The sequence below is a fragment of the Doryrhamphus excisus genome, linkage group LG13 (assembly GCF_037039965.1).
Source record: "Doryrhamphus excisus strain RoL-2023G ecotype Guam linkage group LG13, RoL_Dexc_Guam_v1.1, whole genome shotgun sequence".
Classification (NCBI taxonomy): Eukaryota; Metazoa; Chordata; class Actinopteri; order Syngnathiformes; family Syngnathidae; genus Doryrhamphus; species Doryrhamphus excisus.
In genome coordinates, this window is record NC_136369.1 from 17,686,086 (window position 1) to 17,706,500 (window position 20,415).

Consider the following 20,415-nt stretch of genomic DNA (forward strand, 5'->3'; position numbering starts at 1 on the left):
AAGACCCTCCTCCTATAAAGCGAGAGTTGAAACGCTTGCGTCACATAGCAAGTGACGAAATAAAGTGACGCCATAGTTGAGGCAATGGTTACTATGAAAATAAAAACGTAAAAAAATAGTTCGTTTTCCAATATACAAACCCTCACTGATTACGTCCACCGTTTTAGCTAACACGCCTGCCCCTTGATATTCGTACTAACTTTTAACAAAATCAACTAAAAACTACTGAACAAATTGATACCAAAGATTCAGAACAAGCAGGCCGAATGAAATAAGACATTTAAATGTCAAAGTAAATCCCGGACTTTTTTCCTCCGGAGTGTAAAAATCTTGTAGCGCACAAGTTCTTCGTTGTTTTTCATTATTTGATCATTTTGTCTGTCAATGGTTTGTACTGCGCTCTATCACCACCTACAGGACTGAAGTGGAACAGCATCACTTGGGTTGTTTACCTTTTCTATTTTAAACACTTAAACAGAGACGGGTTTCAAAGATTTTGAAAGTTTTCCTTTTTCATTCTTATTTAATATTGCTTGTGCATTTTTTTTCTTGTTTGCTCTTCATTTTTCTCATGTAGATTAACATTTGTACACGTTGTGTGAATATGCTTGCGCATTAAATTCCCTCACGGGGTTAATAAAGTATATTTATTAATATTGTTTTTACATTAAAAACCCCCATTAAGGCAGTCACAAGAATGTAAAACATTATTTATATTCTACACACACCCTGCTTAAATATTAAGCACAATTAAACTGTTTATTTAGTGAAATGTCCACTAGAAGGCGCAACATTATTTTTTATTTAGGCTACGACTACCCATATGAACAAGTAGTGTTATTTAATATGGTGTATTGTGTTATACAGTTCATATACACGTTTTCATATTCCATATTGTTATAATGACCATCTTTATTGCTGACAGTAACAAAGTGCACAAGCATTACAAACAACACAAAAACAAACAACTGACACGTTCAAGAAGTAAAATCTAATTTCTGCAGTACCCAAACCTAAACAACCTCAAGAGGCAACCTGTACCTTCAATCTCTCTGTACCTCAGTCAATAATAAAACAAAGTTCATACAAAAGTGCTAACAAGAGGAAAATATGCAAATATTCCATTCCGGATATCCTCAAATAAACATTAAAAAAAAATGCATGTATCCACAAATGGGTGTCAAATTAAAAGAAATCATCTAAAAGTACATTGTAATTCTTTCCATTAGTTTGACACCCGATTGTGTGCATTTTCTGAAGAAAAAAGTTTCAAAAAGCACCATATTCGGTCAAACAGAAGTCATTTTTTTCAAATGTATTGCACAACTATTAGCAAATTAACTAGTCAAAACATACATTTATATATACGTATATATATATATGTATAAAAACCTAGTTTACACACTTCATCTACATGAATTCCGTATACTGTTCACAACAACCTCATCGTTCAATGCAGTGTGGACATACCTGATGTCTCAAAACTACAGCAAAACTAGACAACAATACAACAACAGCAATAAAAACGTGAAACATCAGCACCAAATCGATGAGTTTCATGGTGTAGACGACGGGTCCAATAAGCGGGCCTCAGGTTGAGTACGTTGTTAGTCCTAGGTCAACTAGGCAAAATACACAACGTTTACGTTAAAATGACTCACTGCCAAAGATGGGCGTGGCCAGGTTCTCCATGCGGGAAACAAGTGGAAGGCAGGCCGGCCACGATGCACACGATACAGTCAAAGAAGGTGGAGTGGGGGGGGGGGGGGGGGGGGGCACGGCCAGGATGGGGGCCTCGCTGCTGCTCACTTGCTTGCCCTTCACCACCACTCGGAAGCCCATGCAGAAGTAGTAGGCTCTCCCCAGGGTGGCCATCACACTCTGACACATGAGCCTGCAGACAACACAATGAAGACTTATGACTTAATAGTGGGATGCCACCATTGAAGAGATTAAAAAGTGTGACGATAACCATAGAAGCAATGTCCTAGCTGCTCAGTACAATATGACTATGTTAAAAATTAAGACTGAAATGGAAGTTAGTGTGACATATGTGCATGTTCGTCCCGGCTGCTCTGTACAATATGGCTGTTAACGATGGATCTGCACGATCGATCGATTGATCGATAGCGCTGCGCCCCAGATGTATCCATCGTTAGCGTCACGGTTGATGGTATATTACTGTGTGTAGTTTGTTCAGATGCCAACAGATGGCAGCGCTGAGTGTTGTTACTTACAACAATCAACAAGAAGTCGATGCATGCAAATTTCAAATCTTTAGATTAATTGTCGAGCAGGGGCGGGGGGGGGGTGAACCCTAAACCCTAACCCTGTCATTGTATGCAATTAGCAGATCAACGATTGTCATTACATCGTCAGCGCATCGGTCTCTATTATTTTGACGTATTTAAATATAAGAAAAGAAACGCCGTAGTCACTCACTTTTGAGTATGGTGGTCTTGGAGAGTTTAGTGTCCTGTACGAAGGGGTTGATCGAAGACGCGCTGGGACGGCATCGCGGGCAGGAAACAGATGCGGGGGGATCGCAATCACAGAGAAGGCAGCAGCAGCAGCAGCAGGAGCTTCATGTTATCATGCCGATGGTGGCTAATCAAGACCGCTAACAATACGGCACAGGATACACATCGCTTCCAACCAATCCCATCTCGAGGAGTGCGACATTGGGACATTTTAGCAGTTGGACGTTAACAGTTGGCGCCCAGCGAGTCGGGGCTCGGCGTACGGTGAGGGGGAAAAAAAAAAAAAAGGCCATCGATTCCACAGAAGCACGAACACGAAGGCACCGTGGTGAAGTTAGTTTTTACGTTGGACGTTGGATATTCGCCTCCGTAGAAACGGCGGTCGTTCCCGTTCACTGTGCCGGGCTGCTCTCTCCTGCCGCGGAGGCTAGTTCCTGCTCAGCTCCCCTGCGGCATAACAGGAAGCTGATGTTGGATCAACCGCCCAGCTTTGGTCCTATTATCAAAAGAAAAACTAAACAAAAGCTGGGATATGAATGGCAAGCTTTCATAAACAATATTTATATTACAGGAGCTGGCAAACAAAAACGCTATAAGTGCCTGAGCCAGTAACCGTGGAATGTCCGTTGCTTTGACGCTACCAGTGAGCGTGATAGTTAACCTAGCCGGTCCATACGGGGAGACGAGCGAAGACAGTGGACAGAGATATGCATATGCACGTCTCCCCTCCAGGACGTTAGCGTTGGGGGACGCTGTGAGCCAAGTAAAGAACTCAGAAGTCATTGTTGAAAAGACCGGCGCCAATTCAGAAAGTGTTCTTGCTGGTCTTGCTGAAGTACATCTGCTCTGATGGGTCAACTTAAGACAAGGTGGGGGGGCGGGGGGTGAAAGAAAAACGCTTTAGTATCCAGACTGCCTCAGGTATTTGGCCATGTCGTGTGTTTTCTTGTTGAGCGTCCCACCGTGGATCCCTTCCTTCCCCATCACCATCACCAATACTCTGTCAGTTTTGCATACAGCAACATTGTACGTGGGCCCTCCTCCTCGACTCTTTGTCCGGATGTCCATTGACCAATCACCGTCACTCTGGAATTGATCTCTAATTACAGAGCACTTCTGTTTGCCTAAGGTTAGCCCGCTGGTGAGCAGGCAATTTCGGTCACCGGTTATTATTGCGTCAATTTCGTCGGTCGTAACGCCGGAAAATGTGCCACCCGGACACGATGATGCCCAGACGTATTTGGAATCGGTGTAGCCAACAACGGCCGCGTCCTGGCAGGAGCCGTCGGCCATCAGGTTGTCCACGTAGTTTTGCCAGGACATTTTTCCTTTTTCCGAGGATGAGTCTTAGGGCGGTAGAAGAGTCTATAATGAGTCCGACAAAAAGCAACCTTCCTTTTTCCATGCCTGGCCTTTTTATACACTTGAGGTTGAAGTCCTGGACCAATCCTTGCTTGGACCGCTTTCATGATGTTCCTCCTTTCGTTTGTTCGTTGGGGCATCAAGGCATCTTTCCTTTGTAAGGGCATCAAGGCATCTGGAACAGTCTGCTTTTCCTTTGTTGCAAAGGAATGCGTACTTGTTGTTTCCACCTTGTTGTCACGGACAGTGTCTTATGAGTCTTGTGAGTCATGTGTATACTATGTGTGGGTGTGTTACAATTACTTGAAAATACGCAAGCTCTATGTGTTTGTGTAACTGCCCTGCTATGAGTAAATATAAAAGCGTATCCACGGAGTAAATAAGCTAATAAAATATACATTCCCCTTCATTCCCCCTCAAAGGTCCTCCAATCCAAACGGCTCAAATTTGCAGATATAATAGAGTTTGCCGTCGGAAATTAAGGAGAGTAAAAGTATACTACAATTTAAACAAAAATATAAAGATTGGATTTTATCAAATTATAATAGCGACATTATAAGTTAGCCCAATTTCACCATCAGTTAAACGTCACTAAAAGGTCTGACTACTTGATGCAGGTCATATTAGTTTGGAAACGTGTATATAAAGTTATATTGCAGTTATGTTTATCCTCAATATTTCATTTTTGTACATGTGCATATGTATGTATGCATTTATGTGTAGATGTGTATATACAGTAAAGTCTTGTTATATCGATATCAGTTAAAACGAATTACTACTTATTACGATACTATTTTCATTTCCCGGCAAATTTCTAGTCTTTTATGATATAATTAGCTCCGTTAGTAGGATACACGGTTATTATGATAATCCGGTTACTACGATGCCCTTTTCATCTCCCGCCAGCCAATTTGGTCTGCTTATATCGATACAAAAGCAGCTTAAATCAATCTTTGCTTAAGGATTTCAATACCAAAAAAGAACACGGCCAACGGCTGCTTCCAGTCAACTTTATTTTTCACACTTCCACCACCAGAGTGCAGCACACACAGCGGAAAACACCCGTCCCTCGCGCCTACCCATCCGGGTGGCAACACCTTCCTTATCGATAGTTCCGGGGTGAATTATGTTCCGGGGTGAATTATGTCCCGGTAACCGGTAATCACTACAGCGTAAGTTTATTTTTATTTACTGTAGTACAAAATGTATTGTAGTACAAAAGCATGCTAGATACGCAATCCATGAACTCAAGGAGAAAATTACATGCCATATCAAAGATCCGCCTACTTTTAATGCAGTTCGGCGCAGGATCGGATATATGGATAGTCCGGTTATATCGGTATTTTTTCCGACTCCCGAGAATATCGATATAACGAGACTTTACCGTACATATGCATATGTATATGTGTATATGTATGTGTGTGTATATATATGTATGTATGTATATGTATGTGTATATATAAATGTATATATTTTTTTCCCTTTCTCCTCTTTAAATGTTACTCATTATTTTGTTGGTAGCCACAGGAAAAAAATATTGTTGATTTTGGGGGGAGAAAAAAAAACTGTCTACATTGGTGGCACTACTGAATTTAATTTAGTTGTAAATTCGATAAAATGTGACACAATATAAGCTAAGTGTCTGATTATAAATATAAGTGGGAATGGTATTTTAATAGTGATCATTCTACTGTCTTGTCATCTCTGCTGGAATCTCTGATTGACTGATATGAGAAATGTAAGAATATTACCTAATATAGAGGTAGTGATTATCATTAATATTATTAATTATTACTTTACAAAAAATAGTAATAATGGACAGCAAGACATCATTGCTTCAAAAATTGGTTTGAGCACAGACCTAAAACCTTGCGTCCTAACGCACAAGACTAGACACACACAAACTAATAAACACGTCTAAAAACCTCAGGTAGGGCTTAACAAGAAGAAACTGATGTTTGGGTTGGTCACCTGTCCAGACACAGTCTCAAGTTCTTGTTTTTTTTTAATGCATAAGATTAGAACACATGCAATCCAGAAAATAAGTAAATGTCACAAAAAAAGTGGGCTAATAAATTGACACACAAAGACTGCGGATTTCAGAAAATAACAGATGAAATTTCTACACTCTACAAGAAGCAATGAAGTCTGTTAAATTAAATAATTAAAAATAAAAAAATCACAACATTTTTAACTATAATGATGAAAATGGTAATATTAATGATGATTATTATGATGGTAATAATGATAAAGATTATAACAATAATGATAATAATTGCGTCACATAGCAAGTGACGAAATAAAGTGACGCCATAGTTGAGGCAATGGTTTATTCGTACTAACTTTTTACAAAATCAACTAAAAACTACTGAACGAATTGATACCAAAGATTTAGAACAAGCAGGCCGAATGAAATAAGACATTTAAATGTCAAAGTAAATCCCTGACTTTTTTCCTCCGGAGTGTAAAAATCTCGTCAAGTTCTTCATTGTTTTTCATTATTTGATTATTTTGTCTGGTAATGGTTTGTACTGCGCTCTATCACCACCTACAGGACTGAAGTGGAACAGCATCACTTGGGTTGTTTACTTTTTCTATTTTAAACACTTATATACAAATATATATACAAATATTTTGAAACAGTTTTCCTTTTTCATTCTTATTTAATATTGCTTGTGCATTTTTTTTTCTTGTTTGCTCTTCATTTTTCTCATGTAGATTAACATTTGTACACGATGTGTGAATATGCTTGCACATTAAATTCCCTCACGGGGTTAATAATAAAGTATATTTATCAATATTTTTTACATTAAAAAAACCCATTAAGGCAGTCAAAAGAATGTAAAACATTTATTTATATTCTACACATACGCTGCTTAAATATTAAGCACAATTAAACTGTTTATTTAGTGAAATGTCCACTAGAAGGCGCAACATTATTTTTTATTTAGGCTACGACTACCCATATGAACAAGTAGTGTTATTTAATATGGTGTATTGTGTTATACAGTTCATATACACGTTTCCATATTATTGTTATAATGACCATCTTTATTGCTGACAGTAACAAAGTGCGCAAGCATTACAAACAACACAAAAACAACTGACACGTTCAAGAAGTAAATTCTAATTTCTGCAGTACCCAAACCTAAACAACCTCAAGAGGCAACCTGTACCTTCAATCTCTCTGTACCTCAGTCAAAAATAAAACAAAGTTCCTACAAAAGTGCTAACAAGAGGAAAATATGCAAATAGTCCATTCCGGACATCCTCAAATAAACATAAAAAAAAAAATGCATGTATCCACAAATGGGTGTCAAATTAAAAGAAGTCATCTAAAAGTACATTGTAATTCTTTCCATTAGTTTGACACCCGATTGTGTGCATTTTCTGAAGAAAAAAAGTTTCAAAAAGCACCATATTCGGTCAGAGAGATTGTGCAAAAGTCATTTTTTTCAAATGTATTGCACAACTATTAGCAAATTAACTAGTCAAAACATACATTTATATATATATATATATATATATATGTATAAAAACCTAGTTTACACACTTCATCTACATGAATTCCGTATACTGTTCACAACAACCTCATCGTTCAATGCAGTGTGGACATACCTGATGTCTCGGTTCAAAACTACAGTAAAACTAGACAACAATACAACAACAATAAAAAAAAAAAAGAGTACATAGTGTAGTAAATGTGCATCGGCGTAAAACATGGAACGTGATGGAACATCAGCACCAAATCGATGAGTTTCATGGTGTAGACGACGGGTCCAATAAGCGGGCCTCAGGTTGAGTACATTAGCTTGGCAATGTCCTCGTCACAGGGAGTCGCCGGATGCATTTTTTTTTGGTAGGCGCTCAACAGCCGAGCCAGTCCTTTGTGATTTCACCTAACTTGACAATTTTCAAGCTGCTGTCCTCCAGTTTGAAATAGTGGTTGCCTTTGAAGAAGTAGCTGTAATCTGGCCAAAGACAAAAACAGGAAATGATTTAGTATGTGTGCATATGTAAAGTATAACGAACTAATAAACAAATAGCTAATAAACAAAAACAATGATTCAATACAAAAGACGTATTTCTACATCTGGAGGGGAAGAGCATGGAGGAGTGTAACGTGCAGAATGTTACACATTGTAGGGAAATTGTAACCCACGCACTTTAGACAAGGGTCCAATCTTTCTTTTGGTAGGTTCCATTTTATACAGCCATGGAACCCAATATTCTGTGAGCATTCATAAATCAGTCAAAATTGTCTAAAATGGCCGGATGGAAATGTGTGACGAAACCGGAGTACCCGGAGAAAACCCACGCATGCACGGGGGGAGAACATGCAAACTCCACACAGAAGATGGCCGCGGGTGGGATTGAACTTGGGTCTCCTAGCTGTGAGGTCTGCGCGCTAACCACGCGCTAATCAGTCAAAATTGTCTAAAATGTCCAGGTAGTGAAAGGGTTGTTTTTTTGAAAATTTCGACATTTTATTCAAGAGGCGACTGACAACACCAAGAAAACCTGAGAAACTGCAAAAAACCACATGCATTGAACGCATCGTCCCAACGAGTCACATTCAAAAACAAGAAAAACACACAATGTCCTGCATTAATTTTCACAAAGAAACACATTTTATCCGACAAAGAGACTGTAGGCAGCAAAAAAAAGGTGAGGAACTGCGAAAAGTACTACCGAGACACAATACCGAACAATACCAATGCGACCGTCTGTTCTATTTACTTCTCTAAGAACACACATTCTACCTGAGAGGAGACTGAGGGCACCAAAAAAAAAACAAGTAAAGTGTAAACCACACAGCATTGAACTCATTAATCCTAACGAGACACAAACAACAACAATGGAGAGTCTCCTGTATTTACTGTAATTTCCAGTGTATAATATGCACGGTGTCAAACTCATCACACAGCAGCTTAACACTCAAAAAAGGTCACTAAGAAATAAACAACACAAGTACTGCTGTTTTAACTTCTGCCTCCACGAGCCTCCACGATTATTAGTAGTTCTGAAGTACATGAGATGTGATAAGATTAGAACATAGGCATAAATTAGAAACCGTAGGGTTAAAAATTTCAGAAGAAAATAGCAGCTTATTCACCAGAAATGATGGTACTTCTCGGGAGGTAGTTTAATCCGAGAGGAGACAGAAGACAGAAAGAAAACACGAGTGGCCACAAAAGGAGAGTCTCCTGTATTTACCGTAATTTCCAGTGTATAATATGCACGGTGTCAAACTCATCACACAGCAGCTTAACACTCAAAAAAGGTCACTAAGAAATAAACAACACAAGTACTGCTGTTTTAACTTCTGCCTCCGCGAGCCTCCACGATTATTAGTAGTTCTGAAGTACATGAGATGTGATAAGATTAGAACATAGCCATAAATTAGAAACCGTAGGGTTCAAAATTTCTGAAGAAAATAGCAGCTTTTACACCAGAAATGATGGTACTTCTCGGGAGGTAGTTTAATCCGAGAGGAGACAGAAGACAGAAAGAAAACACGAGTGGCCACAAAAGGAGAGTCTCCTGTATTTACCGTAATTTCCAGTGTATAATATGCACGGTGTCAAACTCATCACACAGCAGCTTAACACTCAAAAAGGTCACTAAGACAGCATTGAATGCATCGGTCCAAACAAGACGGGTGACTCTCCATCAAAGGTAAATGTAAACATTCCCTTAAAAAACATAAACTCTCTGTCAAGGGTTTCTTATGTATGCAATGTTTTATAACAAGCTGGGATCGGAGAGTCATTGATCGTTTCAAAACATCCGGAAAAAACTCTAAATCATCAAAAGTCAGTCTCTGGATTCAGACCTTAATCAGAACAGTGTATGGCCCACATGAATGAAGACTGCTGAAAGTTGTCTCATCATGGAAGCAGACACAGGCTCGACTGTAGCGTTGCACAGACTTGCTTTATATCAAGATGTTGATGCTGCGTATATTCGGGAAAGCCGCAATGGAAAAAAAAACCCACTGGCAAAATATTCCCGTCCAATCCAAAGCCGACAGCGGTCTTTGCCGAATGTCTTTGCATTCCTGAAATTTCACCCTGCATGTACTCGCCTTTTCACCAACCAAGCAAAACTAACATTAAGAGTCATGTGTTAGCATGCAGTACTTCAATATAAAGTATCCTAAACACATAACAGAAAAGAAAATACCAATTCCGTTGAGACTGAAAGCAGAGTCAATGTTATCCGGGATGCCATTCCAGGATTCAGCGATAAGTTTCGGGAAACCGCCGTCCATTGTCTTGGTATTTTCATCATATCTGCAAACATGAGGACACAAAGTTGTAACACCAAAGACAGACTCTCGGGAAATCTATTTGTTTTTTTTCCTCACCTCCAAAAGTTTTCCCCGGCAAAGAGGTAAGTTTTCCTGTTCTTCCTGAAGCTGAAAGCGGCGTCGATGTGCTCCACATCGCTCGGGAGGCCGAGGCTGCTGAGCCTCTTGGGGTAGCCTTTCTGGAGCTCATCAGCCTTGTAGACCCACATCTCGTTTCCTGGGAGGAAGCACGATAGCAGCTATTGTAACAACATCCATCTATCCATTTTCTATGGCGCTTATCCTAAATAGGGTCACAGGGAATACTGGAATCTATCCCAGCTGACTTTGGTACATCCTGAACCGGTCGCCAGCCAATCACAGGGCACATATAGACAAACAACCATTCACACTCACATTCATACCTATGGACAATTTGGAGTCGCTAATTAACCTAGCATGTTTTTGGAATGTGGGAGGAAACCGGAGTACCCGGAGAAAAAACACGCATGCACGGGGAGAACATGCAAACTCCACACAGAGATTGAACTCGGGTGTCCTAGCTGTGAGGTCTGCGCGCTAACCACTAGACCACCGTGCAGCCCACGTGAGCCTTGATAAATCAGTCAAAAATGGCCGGTAGTGAAGGGGTTGTCTTTCGAAAATTTTGACATTTTATTCAAGATGGGGCTGCAAAAAAAACCTGAGAAACTGCAAAAACCACATGCATTGAACGCATCGTCCCAACGAGACACACTCAAAAACAAGAACAACATAGAAAGAGAGTCCCCGGAGAAAACCCACGCATGCACCGCGGAGAACATGCAAACTCCCCACAGAGATGGCCGCGGGTGGGATTGAACTCGGGTCTCCTAGCTGTGAGGTCTGCGCGCTAACCAACCGACCACCGTGCAGCCCCGCCTAATCTTCAAATGACTATTATAAACACTCTGTTTGCTAACTTGCTAACAATCTGTAAGACACTTTCCAGCAGGTTTCGTCTTTACAGGTCACCGGCACGCGTGAGTGCCAGGATGAAAACCTCTGACTCGTTTGGTGCTATCTGTTGCCGATTGCCAGAATGCTAATGCTAATAACTAAGCTATGCCTTGATCTGTGCTGAAAAGTGACAGCACAGACTGGACAAATTTTACAGCTAATACATATTATATAAATCCCATGGTAAAGCAAGAGTATCATTGTATTAGTAAAACACAAAAAAATGTGTCAAGAACCACTAATAAGTACTTTGCGATATTCTGGCAGACCCCGCAAAGAGTCAGCCAATGACTCCATGATGTTCCAAAGAGTAAAGTTATCCGACTTTTTATTTCTGACACTATATTGCCAGAAATCAGCAGTTTATTCATCCAACCTGAGAAGAAGACCGTCTTCTCCTCCAGTGGGTTCTCATAGGCGGCATCTATCTTGCTAGGTAGGTCCGGCCAGTAGGTGGCTACCAGCATGGGTCCACTGGGCTTGGCTCTGAAGTTGACAGACCTGAACAGGAACCTGACACAAAGACGAGAACGGGGTGGTTAAAAGGAGGAGGATGGGGGTATAGAGGTGGGCTCAGTGTTTTAGTGTGGGAGTAGTAGGGGCTCCACTGGTGGACTAAGCCACAAAAGCCTGATTCATGAGCATCTGGTTGTCGTTAAAAGGCTGGAGGCTACCCAATGGAACAAGAGCCATCTTGCCTGGATTTGCAATAAAGCTGCACAACAACAACCACCACTGATTCCCAAACGCTTTTCCACTGACCCAGTTTTTTGAAAGGCAAAAAAGATGGGCCGGTTTTTAAAAGTAGAGCAGAGGATGGAGTCAAATTTATGAAGTGACAGCAAAAATGTTTGCATGATTGCATATTGGAATGTATTATTATTCTGGTGTTGTTAATGATATTTTAAACATTTTTACCTCTTTAAATCTGTTTTTAATGTCTAACGTTTTATACCTGACTGCTGTGCCCCACTTTTACCCATGTTTTAGCAGTGTATAAACAAAGGAATGTTGTATTTTAATGTGTCTTTTACTCTCTTTACTTGCTTTTATTCAACTCCATTTTCAGTATTTTGAAAAGCGCTATTAAAAAAAATAATAATAAATAAATAATAATAATAATAATAATAATAATTATTATTATTATTATTATATAATATTATAATAATATTATAATATTGTTATAATTAATATAACTAATAATTACTATTAATAATAATAATAATTATTTTTTTCTTAAATAACAAAAAATATTATTAAAAAATACATAATAAATATATTATTAAAAAAACAAGACTGTACTAAAATAATCATCATATTGATAATTAAAAATAATATTGGCAAGTAAATATCTATTTTGCAAACACATTTTAAGACTATTTTCCCACTTTTCCTTATTTTAATACAATAATAATAATAATAATAATAATAATAATAATAATAATAATAACTGCTTATATATAACATAACTTACTGCAATAATAATAATAATAATAATAATAATAATAATAATAATAATAATAATAATAATAATAATTATTATTATTATTATTATTATTATTATTATTATTATTGTTATACTCATTATAATAATATAATAATAATAATAATTATTATTATTATTTTTCCCCCACTTTATAATAATAATAATAATAATAATAATAATTATTATTATTATATTAAAATAGGAAAAAGTGGGAAAATAGTCTTAAAATGTGTTTGCAAAATAGATATTTACTTGCCAATATTATTTTTAATTATCAATATGATGATTATTTTAGTACAGTCTTGTTTTTTTAAGCGACTTTGTGACTGGTGTTTGTATACAAATACAGGGTCTCTCCTCTGCCTGGCATTTTGGATTAATCTGTAAGGGAAAATGATGAGAGAAATGCATCGACAGGAACCTACCATTGAGACTTGAAATAAGTTGAGTCTATCTGACGTTAAACTCCAAATATGTGCTTGAACTCCTTGAGCATCATGAGTCAACACAGACTCAAATTTCAGCACAGCTTGATTTCCGAACAACGAGCCAAAACGTTTCAAGGCGGAGAATATCAGCGAGATTGTGAGCTGCAATGTAGCAATTGGGTAAAAGCAGATTTTGAGGTTTTGGGGCCCGTTTGCTTCAGTCTATTTCAGATTGTTATGATCATAAAAGTTGTTTTTACTTTGTAGTGTGAGTCTCAGCAAAAACAACGTCCTAGTGCGTTCCAAAAAAAAAAAGCCTGATGTAGCACTTTAACCACTGCGTGACTAACTACAGTACTTACATTACTCATCGGCGCCTGTGAAGCAGCGTAGGCAGTTTTTACGGATAATAACGATTGGTTTGCTACTGATGAAAATCACACCAGTATAGGGAGGCTACCTGTCCTTGAAGAAGAAGGTCTCTCCTCTAATTTGAGCAACAGCATCAAAGGTAACAGGCTCTTTACAGATGTCCATCGGTGTAACGGGTCCCTGGGTTGGAGGTAGAGGTTTGTCTGTAGGAACGCCTGTGAATAATATAAAGTTATTCCCTGCCCTGTAATAAAAAAAACTGTGGTATTTTCTTCTCACCATAAAGCTCCTGTATGCCATTGATGTCGTCACTAGAAAGTCTGAAGTCTTTGGTGAAGGTGTAGACGGGGGCCATCAGTGCACCAGGGTCTTGAGAGTGCTCCAAGCCGAGGGCGTGACCGAATTCGTGAGCAGCCACCAGGAATAAACTGTACCCTAGAAAAACACGGGATAAAATTTAAAAAAAGATCTCCTTAGCAGATGTGCTTCAACAAAGAACTGTGAACATCTACCTTGATCTGGACAGAAACCCCACTTGCGGTCATCATCGTAACTTTTGGTCGTAGCGCACCACATCTTGCCATCGCTGCGGCCGGACGACGTGCACGCCTCGTACGTGTCGCCCAAAAAGGTGAAGGGGAAGGCGCATGGGCTGCCCTCGCTGTTTCCTCCGATTGTTGACATGGCTGCAAGGACCAACGGCAGGTTCAGTGGTTATGCTTTTTTTTAACCCTGTCTTTACAGTCCAACTCTGAACCCTCCTTCAGATGACCCTTCTTATCAGATGGCTCTTAAACATTAGGTCCGTTTTTAGCACCTACTGCAAAACACGAGTCACAGATCATCAATATGACAGAAGTGCTCTGCATCTACTGCAAAAATGTTTCCAAGTTTTGAGCTTGTTCATTCGCGGATGGAATTAAAGTTTTCAACACAATCCAGTCAAGATCGGAACCTAGAAAGGTCCTAGAATGCCGACAAAGTCCAAACATAAAGTAGAAAACAAGTAGATCTCTACTGGGACGACGTGTCGACGTCATCGATGACATCGACACAAAAAATGTCGATGCACCTTCATGAACAGGATCATTCAGGATCATTTAAACTGACACAGACACACACTCCTCAAATACGCGCTATAGTTAGTTTTATTTCTATTATTATTATTATTGATGTTATTATTAGTATTATTCATGTTATTATACTTTATTGATATGGGCAGATCATTTAGAAATATATATTTTTATTAACCTTTGCATGTGTTTGTGCAGGGGTCTCAAATTCAATTTACTTGGGGGGCCACTGGAGATAGGGTCTGGGCGAGGCTGGGTTTTCCAAAAAAAAAAAAAAACCCAAAAAAACGCATTTATTAAAAACAGAAAAATTAATAAACTTTGCTTTTGTTCCGATTTTCTACAAGAAAAGCTCTGATAAAACATTCCACTGTTCTCAAATATCTTAATTTTTATTTTTCTACACAAAATAAGATGAAAAATAAATAAACAAATCAAGAATAAAGAAAATCAATCAGTAATAAATAAATATAGTAATAATAATAAAACAGCAAATAATAAAAACTTAAGAAACCACATATAGTTGGTGGGTAGACAAATTATTTTTTTCAGATTAAAATGAACAAAGCATTATTAGAGCCCTGTAGACATGACAAAACACGACTATAGTCACATTTATACTCTTTTTATTTACAACATATTGCGCAACTGCAGGGTCTTGAGACACATGCTAACTCGCAAACTAGAGAGCTAGCGACCTAAACGGTAGCCTTCAAGTTATTTCCTTTAAACTTAAATAGCCAAAAACTTACCACTTCCACACGGATAGGGAGGATAACTATTAACAGTTATTTAACCTTTAACATGAACATTAATCAAACGTAATAATTTTTTTCTGGGGACATGATACCATACAGCATCCATATCAAACTTTAAACTTTCATATCAAGGCGGGGGGCCTCAAACTAGTGTCCTGCAGGCCACATTTGGCTCACGGGCCACGTGTTTGAGACCCCTGTGTTTGATGTTTATGTTTTCAGGGACTAATCAGGGACTTTCAGGGATTAATCAACGCATCGAAAAACTATTTTCTAGATTAATCAATTACAAAAATAATTGTTTTAACCCAGTCCTACTCTACAGGCCTTCAGCAGTTCATAAGAAAGTCCGGAAATCCACAAATGGAGCTTCCTTCCCTTTGGAGAGAATCAAGCAGACTAGTCTACAGCTAATAAAATCAAAGAGAAGAAGAAAATACCACCAACCAGTCTCGGGGCAGAAGCCAAAGGTTTTGTCCTGGTCGTAGTTGTCAGTGGTGGAACACCAACGGTAACCATCGTCCCTGCCCGCCGTGGTGCATCCGTCATACTTCTCGCCCTGGAAGGTGAAGGGGAATTTACATGCGGCGCCATCACCGTTTCCGCCCAGGGTGAACAGCACTGCAATGCAAAGGAAAGGCCAAGGATACTTGATGTGTAAAGTCATGTTTACATGATGTAAAACAGGTTTTACATATCTGTGACACACGTGTGATCGTTGTTCTAACAATGCAACACAACACTGATAAACAAAACAAAGTCTAGTTCCTCAAAAGTGGGGCAGAAACTTGGACGAGAAACACTTTCCTGGCAGATAGTGCAGCCTACTTTCTGTCTGTCCAACAGAAATAACTCTCTACCGTTTGGACTTGTGCTTCTCGGTCAACAGTAAACACAGGAAGTGGACAAACTATCGGTTATTGTGCAAATGTAAACATGATGTTCTGTCATGTAACCTACGTTCATGAGGACAGAAGCCATATTTGCCATCTTCATCGAAGTTGTACGAGGTGGAGCACCACAGGAAGCCGTCATCGCGACCCTGAGATGTGCAGCTGTTGTACTCAGTACCCATGAACAGGAAAGGGAACTTGCAGAACTCTCCATCCGCGTTCCCGAACTTCACCTTCACCACTGTTAGAACAAGAATTTCACCAAGTGGGTCAAGATCTATGTATCTGGGTCAGGATGTGCAAGTGGGAGTTTTTCGTTGTGTTCGTCTTCCAGATCGGCTTGTAATATATATATTTTTTTTAATGCGAAGCCCCGCAATGTTCAACAAAACAATCTCTGAGGAGTATCTCGAGTTTCCATGTCAGATGAGATGCAGCAGTTTGGCTTTACCTTGGCCCTCTCCCAGCGTCCACTGTTCATCATCGTCAAAGTGGGAGTCGCCACCGATTCCCGGTCCAGGAGCGAACGCATGAGCCAAGAGGCCGTCTTTTCCATCAAACGGGTAACCATCTCCATGTTCTGTTGATGAAACGCAGCTTGTTTAGAAGAAGAGAATAAGAAGAGACGCCTACATTTACCGTATTTTCCAGACTATAAGTCACACTTTTTTTGATAGGTTGGCTGTTCCTGCGACTTATACTCCAGAGCGACTTATAAATGAAAAAACTGTTTATGTTACATAAACACTGGACATCTTTTCTGTTCATGTTGATTTTTTGTGTAGCTGAATAAGCATTGTGTTAACATATCTTACACCTATTCAGCCTGTTCTCTATTATTTTATTAATGTTAGAACTTGCCTTCCAAGAGGACGTAATGTCTGTTTTGGTCAAGTAGTTTATAAAATAAATTACCCACAAAAAATGCGACTTATACTCCAGTGCGACTTATGTATATTTTTTTCTACCTAATTATGCATTTCTGGCCTTGTGCGACTTATACTTCGGAGTGACTTATAGTCCAGAAAATACAGTATACATTGAAAAAAAAAGGCTTTGCTACACATATTAAATAAAGACTAGAGCTCTACCAACTATCTGTCAGTCAGTTTCAGACTTAGGCTTTGCAAGTTTGATCATTTTGTGTTTTTTTTTCAGCAAATAGGCTAACGTAATGTTAGCACTGTAGCTCACAAACTGTATGCTAACATTAAGCAACACTTTTGATAATCTAGGAGACCAGGGTTCAAATCCACCCTCAGCCATCTCTGTGTGGAGTTTGCATATGGATGTGGATGTGGGGTTTTCTCCGGGTACTCCGGTTTCCTCCCACATTCCAAAAACATGCTAGGTTAATTAGCGACTCCAAATTGTCCATAGGTATGAATGTGAGTGTGAATGGTTGTTTGTCTATATGTACCCTGTGATTGGCTGGCGATCAGTCCAGGGTGTACCCCGCCTCTCGCCCCGCGACCCTCGTGAGGATAAGCGGCAGAAAATAAATGAATAATCCTTTGCTTTTTTCAAAAATATAGGCTTTTATTGCAAGCATGAATTATTATTATTATTATTATTAACAGCCACAATAATCCCTAACGTATGCTAATGTTGGAACCCGCGGCAAGCTAAAACCCATCTCTCAACCCTCAATGTCACTTCCTGTCCCCTAGCAACGGGAAACATTTACAGTTTTATGTATGTTTGTAAATGTTATAATCTACTGCATTACTACTACTACTACTACTACATTGGGTAATACAAGTGACTGTAGGAGTGTTATTTCATGTCAAGAGAGCTGTCATAATGTTAAAAAAACACATCTAGAAAGTTAAAAACTATGAAAATATTACGGTTATAAATAAGGTATTCCACTTCTTTCTTCTTTATCTACCTCTACATGCGCTTTCAAATGTGATTACACTACCCAGCTGTTGGTGTGAAACTCAATTTGAGCACTACTTTTCCTTACTACTACTACAACATTGGTTCTGTTCCTGCTGTGTGGTGCAACTACATTTACCTACCCACTTTCCCATGCACTCAAAATCATTATTAAGGATGAAAAGAAGAAGCTAAGTCACTTACCATTGCGTCCAAAGTTGATCATGATATCCGCTTCTCCGTCCATGAGGCGGTTGAACGAGAGCGGCGTGACGTCACTCCACACTTTGAAGGCTCGGAAGAAAGCGTCATTAATGACCTCCTCGTCAAGATCAGGACTGTAGCCCAGGATTCTGAAGCAGGGAAGCAAGGATTTTGGAAGAAGGGGGGGGGGGGTTGCCAGCCAACATTATGACCATGAATCATTGTGGTGAATAACAGTCCAGGCAGACAAGCTGGGGGTACATAAAACCACTCATCTGGATAAAGCTGGAAAACTCCATAACACAAGACCTGACACACACACACACTGTAAGAATGCACTTCATGGTCCACTGGATGGGAGAGTGGCGTTTGGGGAATGTTGAAGGGGAGGGAAGGGGTTTGCTTAGGGGGGGGGGGGTCAAACTGGGACAAGTTGTGGTCCATTTGAATATGTAAACACATTTTAGATCATGCATTTTTCCCTGCAAGGGGCCTCTTTAGGGTCCATTTTTAGTGGAAAACTGTGGGGGTTAGTTTACTTGATAATGGTGTTTTGAAGCTTGAAAATACCTCAAACAAAGCAGTGTTCAGTCTGAGTCAGCATGAGTATGTCACAAACAAAACAACAACAGCATTTATGTAGCTTTAGTGCTAATAACGCTTCTCCGGTAAAAGTGTATACCGATTCTTTACTTAAATAAAAACGTTTCAGGGCCGAATAAAGTCAGTTTTGTCACAATAAGTCAAATTCCTGTTCTATGGTTATCATCACACTTTTACACTTTGTTGATTTTGTTGCCTCTTAGTGGCAGATAAAATGTAATGGTTATGGTTTTATTTCATTTGAACATGCATCAGATTTATAATCAGTAACTGTTACATTTGTTCACTTCCTGCTTTCTTAATATGGTTTAAGGTTTTTTTTTTTTTTGGGAGGTCTTGCACAATATTAAAACTATTGTCTTGCCTTCAGTCAAGCAAAGTGGTAATAGTGCAACAGTGCCATGCATGAGTGCTGCCGCCACTGGGACAGCTGTGGTTCATTGAGTGTAAACATGAATTCCAACATGTATGGTGTAGACTTAAAAGACTATTTATTTATTATTTATTATTATTTATTAAATCTATTTACCGAGTTCAAAAAGGTGATTTTTTTTAATTCTAAAGTTGTTTATGTGTAGCTAAAGTGCTAATGTTTACGAGGGAATTGAGAACCATATTTTGTAAATTGGGTTGAAAAAGTTTGGGAAAACTTTTTCAACCCAGGCATGTTGTCAACACTACATAATTCCGGTAAAAAACACAAAATAAATCCGTGTTCTGACCTGTAGGTGATGTCTTTCTTCTGCCACATCGGTTTCCTGTGAAAGAAGTTGTAATTGGCCACATCTGGAACGCCACAACGGGGCTTTTTCATGATCTCCACAGTTTTGGCATCGACCTCTCCGGTTTCTTGCAGGGAGAAGAACTTTTGCATTTTCTTTAAGGTGTCCTTGAGCACCATCAGGTTACATCTGTCTTGTGGGCACCCGTAAAACGTGTTCAGATAGCGCTGTAAAAAAAGGACGACATAAAGGAAAATATGTCAAAATAATCTTGAAAATGATGCATAATGGGCTAAAAGCAGCTTACCAGTGCAACTTCTTTGTCTGTCCTGGGAGTATCATCCCCAGGGAATCTGATGATAGGAGAAGGGGCAGCAATCGTTGCTTTAAAGTTGATGAAGTGCAGCAAAAAACAACTGAGGACAATCCCAGCCCTGCTAAATTGCGACACAAAAGCCATTTTTTTGTGTGGAAAAAACACTTCTAGATGTCTAATAGTTAGTCTCTTGCAGTCCTTCTTGCTTGTGTCGCCTGTGCTTCTCTTCTGGAGGAGGTTTTTCTTTTTTTTTTTCTCTCTTTCTTTCTTTTCCTTAGTGGGACACCCTGCAACTCCACTCCTATGAACTTTCTCACTTTTTGCTTGCATATGCACTTTTTTTCCTCTCTCTCTCTCGCTCTCTCTCTCTTAGTGCGCAGCCTCAGAGCAGTGAAGAAAGCAGAACACAGACTGGGCAGTGATGACTTAATGCTTCAAATGTGTAATATAACCTTTGTTTGCATGAGATTGTGCCAATGTTAGTTGATTCCCTGCTGTATACTTCTAGCCACACTTAAAGATTCATGTTGATTTTTATCATTTTTT

General features: G+C 39.2%; 1 protein-coding gene and 1 pseudogene across 1 annotated transcript; both read right to left on the minus strand.

The window, feature by feature from the left end:
- Positions 1-3,380: 3,380 nt before the first annotated feature.
- On the minus strand, positions 3,381-3,803 carry LOC144901605 (profilin-2 pseudogene; annotated as a pseudogene).
- A 3,048-nt stretch (positions 3,804-6,851) lies between these two features.
- mmp2 (matrix metallopeptidase 2) lies at positions 6,852-20,187 on the minus strand. Its single transcript, XM_058089461.2, has 13 exons — positions 19,861-20,187; positions 19,554-19,780; positions 18,229-18,377; positions 16,595-16,723; positions 16,211-16,384; positions 15,698-15,871; positions 13,932-14,105; positions 13,699-13,854; positions 13,508-13,634; positions 11,510-11,646; positions 10,213-10,372; positions 10,029-10,138; positions 6,852-7,813 (listed from the first exon to the last, which is right to left on the minus strand). Exons 1-13 carry the CDS (start codon positions 20,011-20,013, stop codon positions 7,710-7,712), a joined length of 1,974 nt encoding a protein of 657 aa, XP_057945444.2. The 5' UTR covers positions 20,014-20,187; the 3' UTR covers positions 6,852-7,709.
- Between the last annotated feature and the right edge of the window lie 228 nt (positions 20,188-20,415).

Coding starts and splice junctions, on each gene's coding strand:
- mmp2 (XM_058089461.2), bottom strand. CDS start 20,013: ATGGCTTTTGTGTCGCAATTTAGCAGGGCTGGGATTGTCCTCAGTTGT. Junction 11,647..13,507: donor ACCTTCTTCTTCAAGGACAG/GTAGCCTCCCTA, acceptor TCTTTGTGTCAG/GTTCCTGTTCAGGTCTGTCA. Junction 10,373..11,509: donor GAAGACGGTCTTCTTCTCAG/GTTGGATGAATA, acceptor GCTTCCTCCCAG/GAAACGAGATGTGGGTCTAC.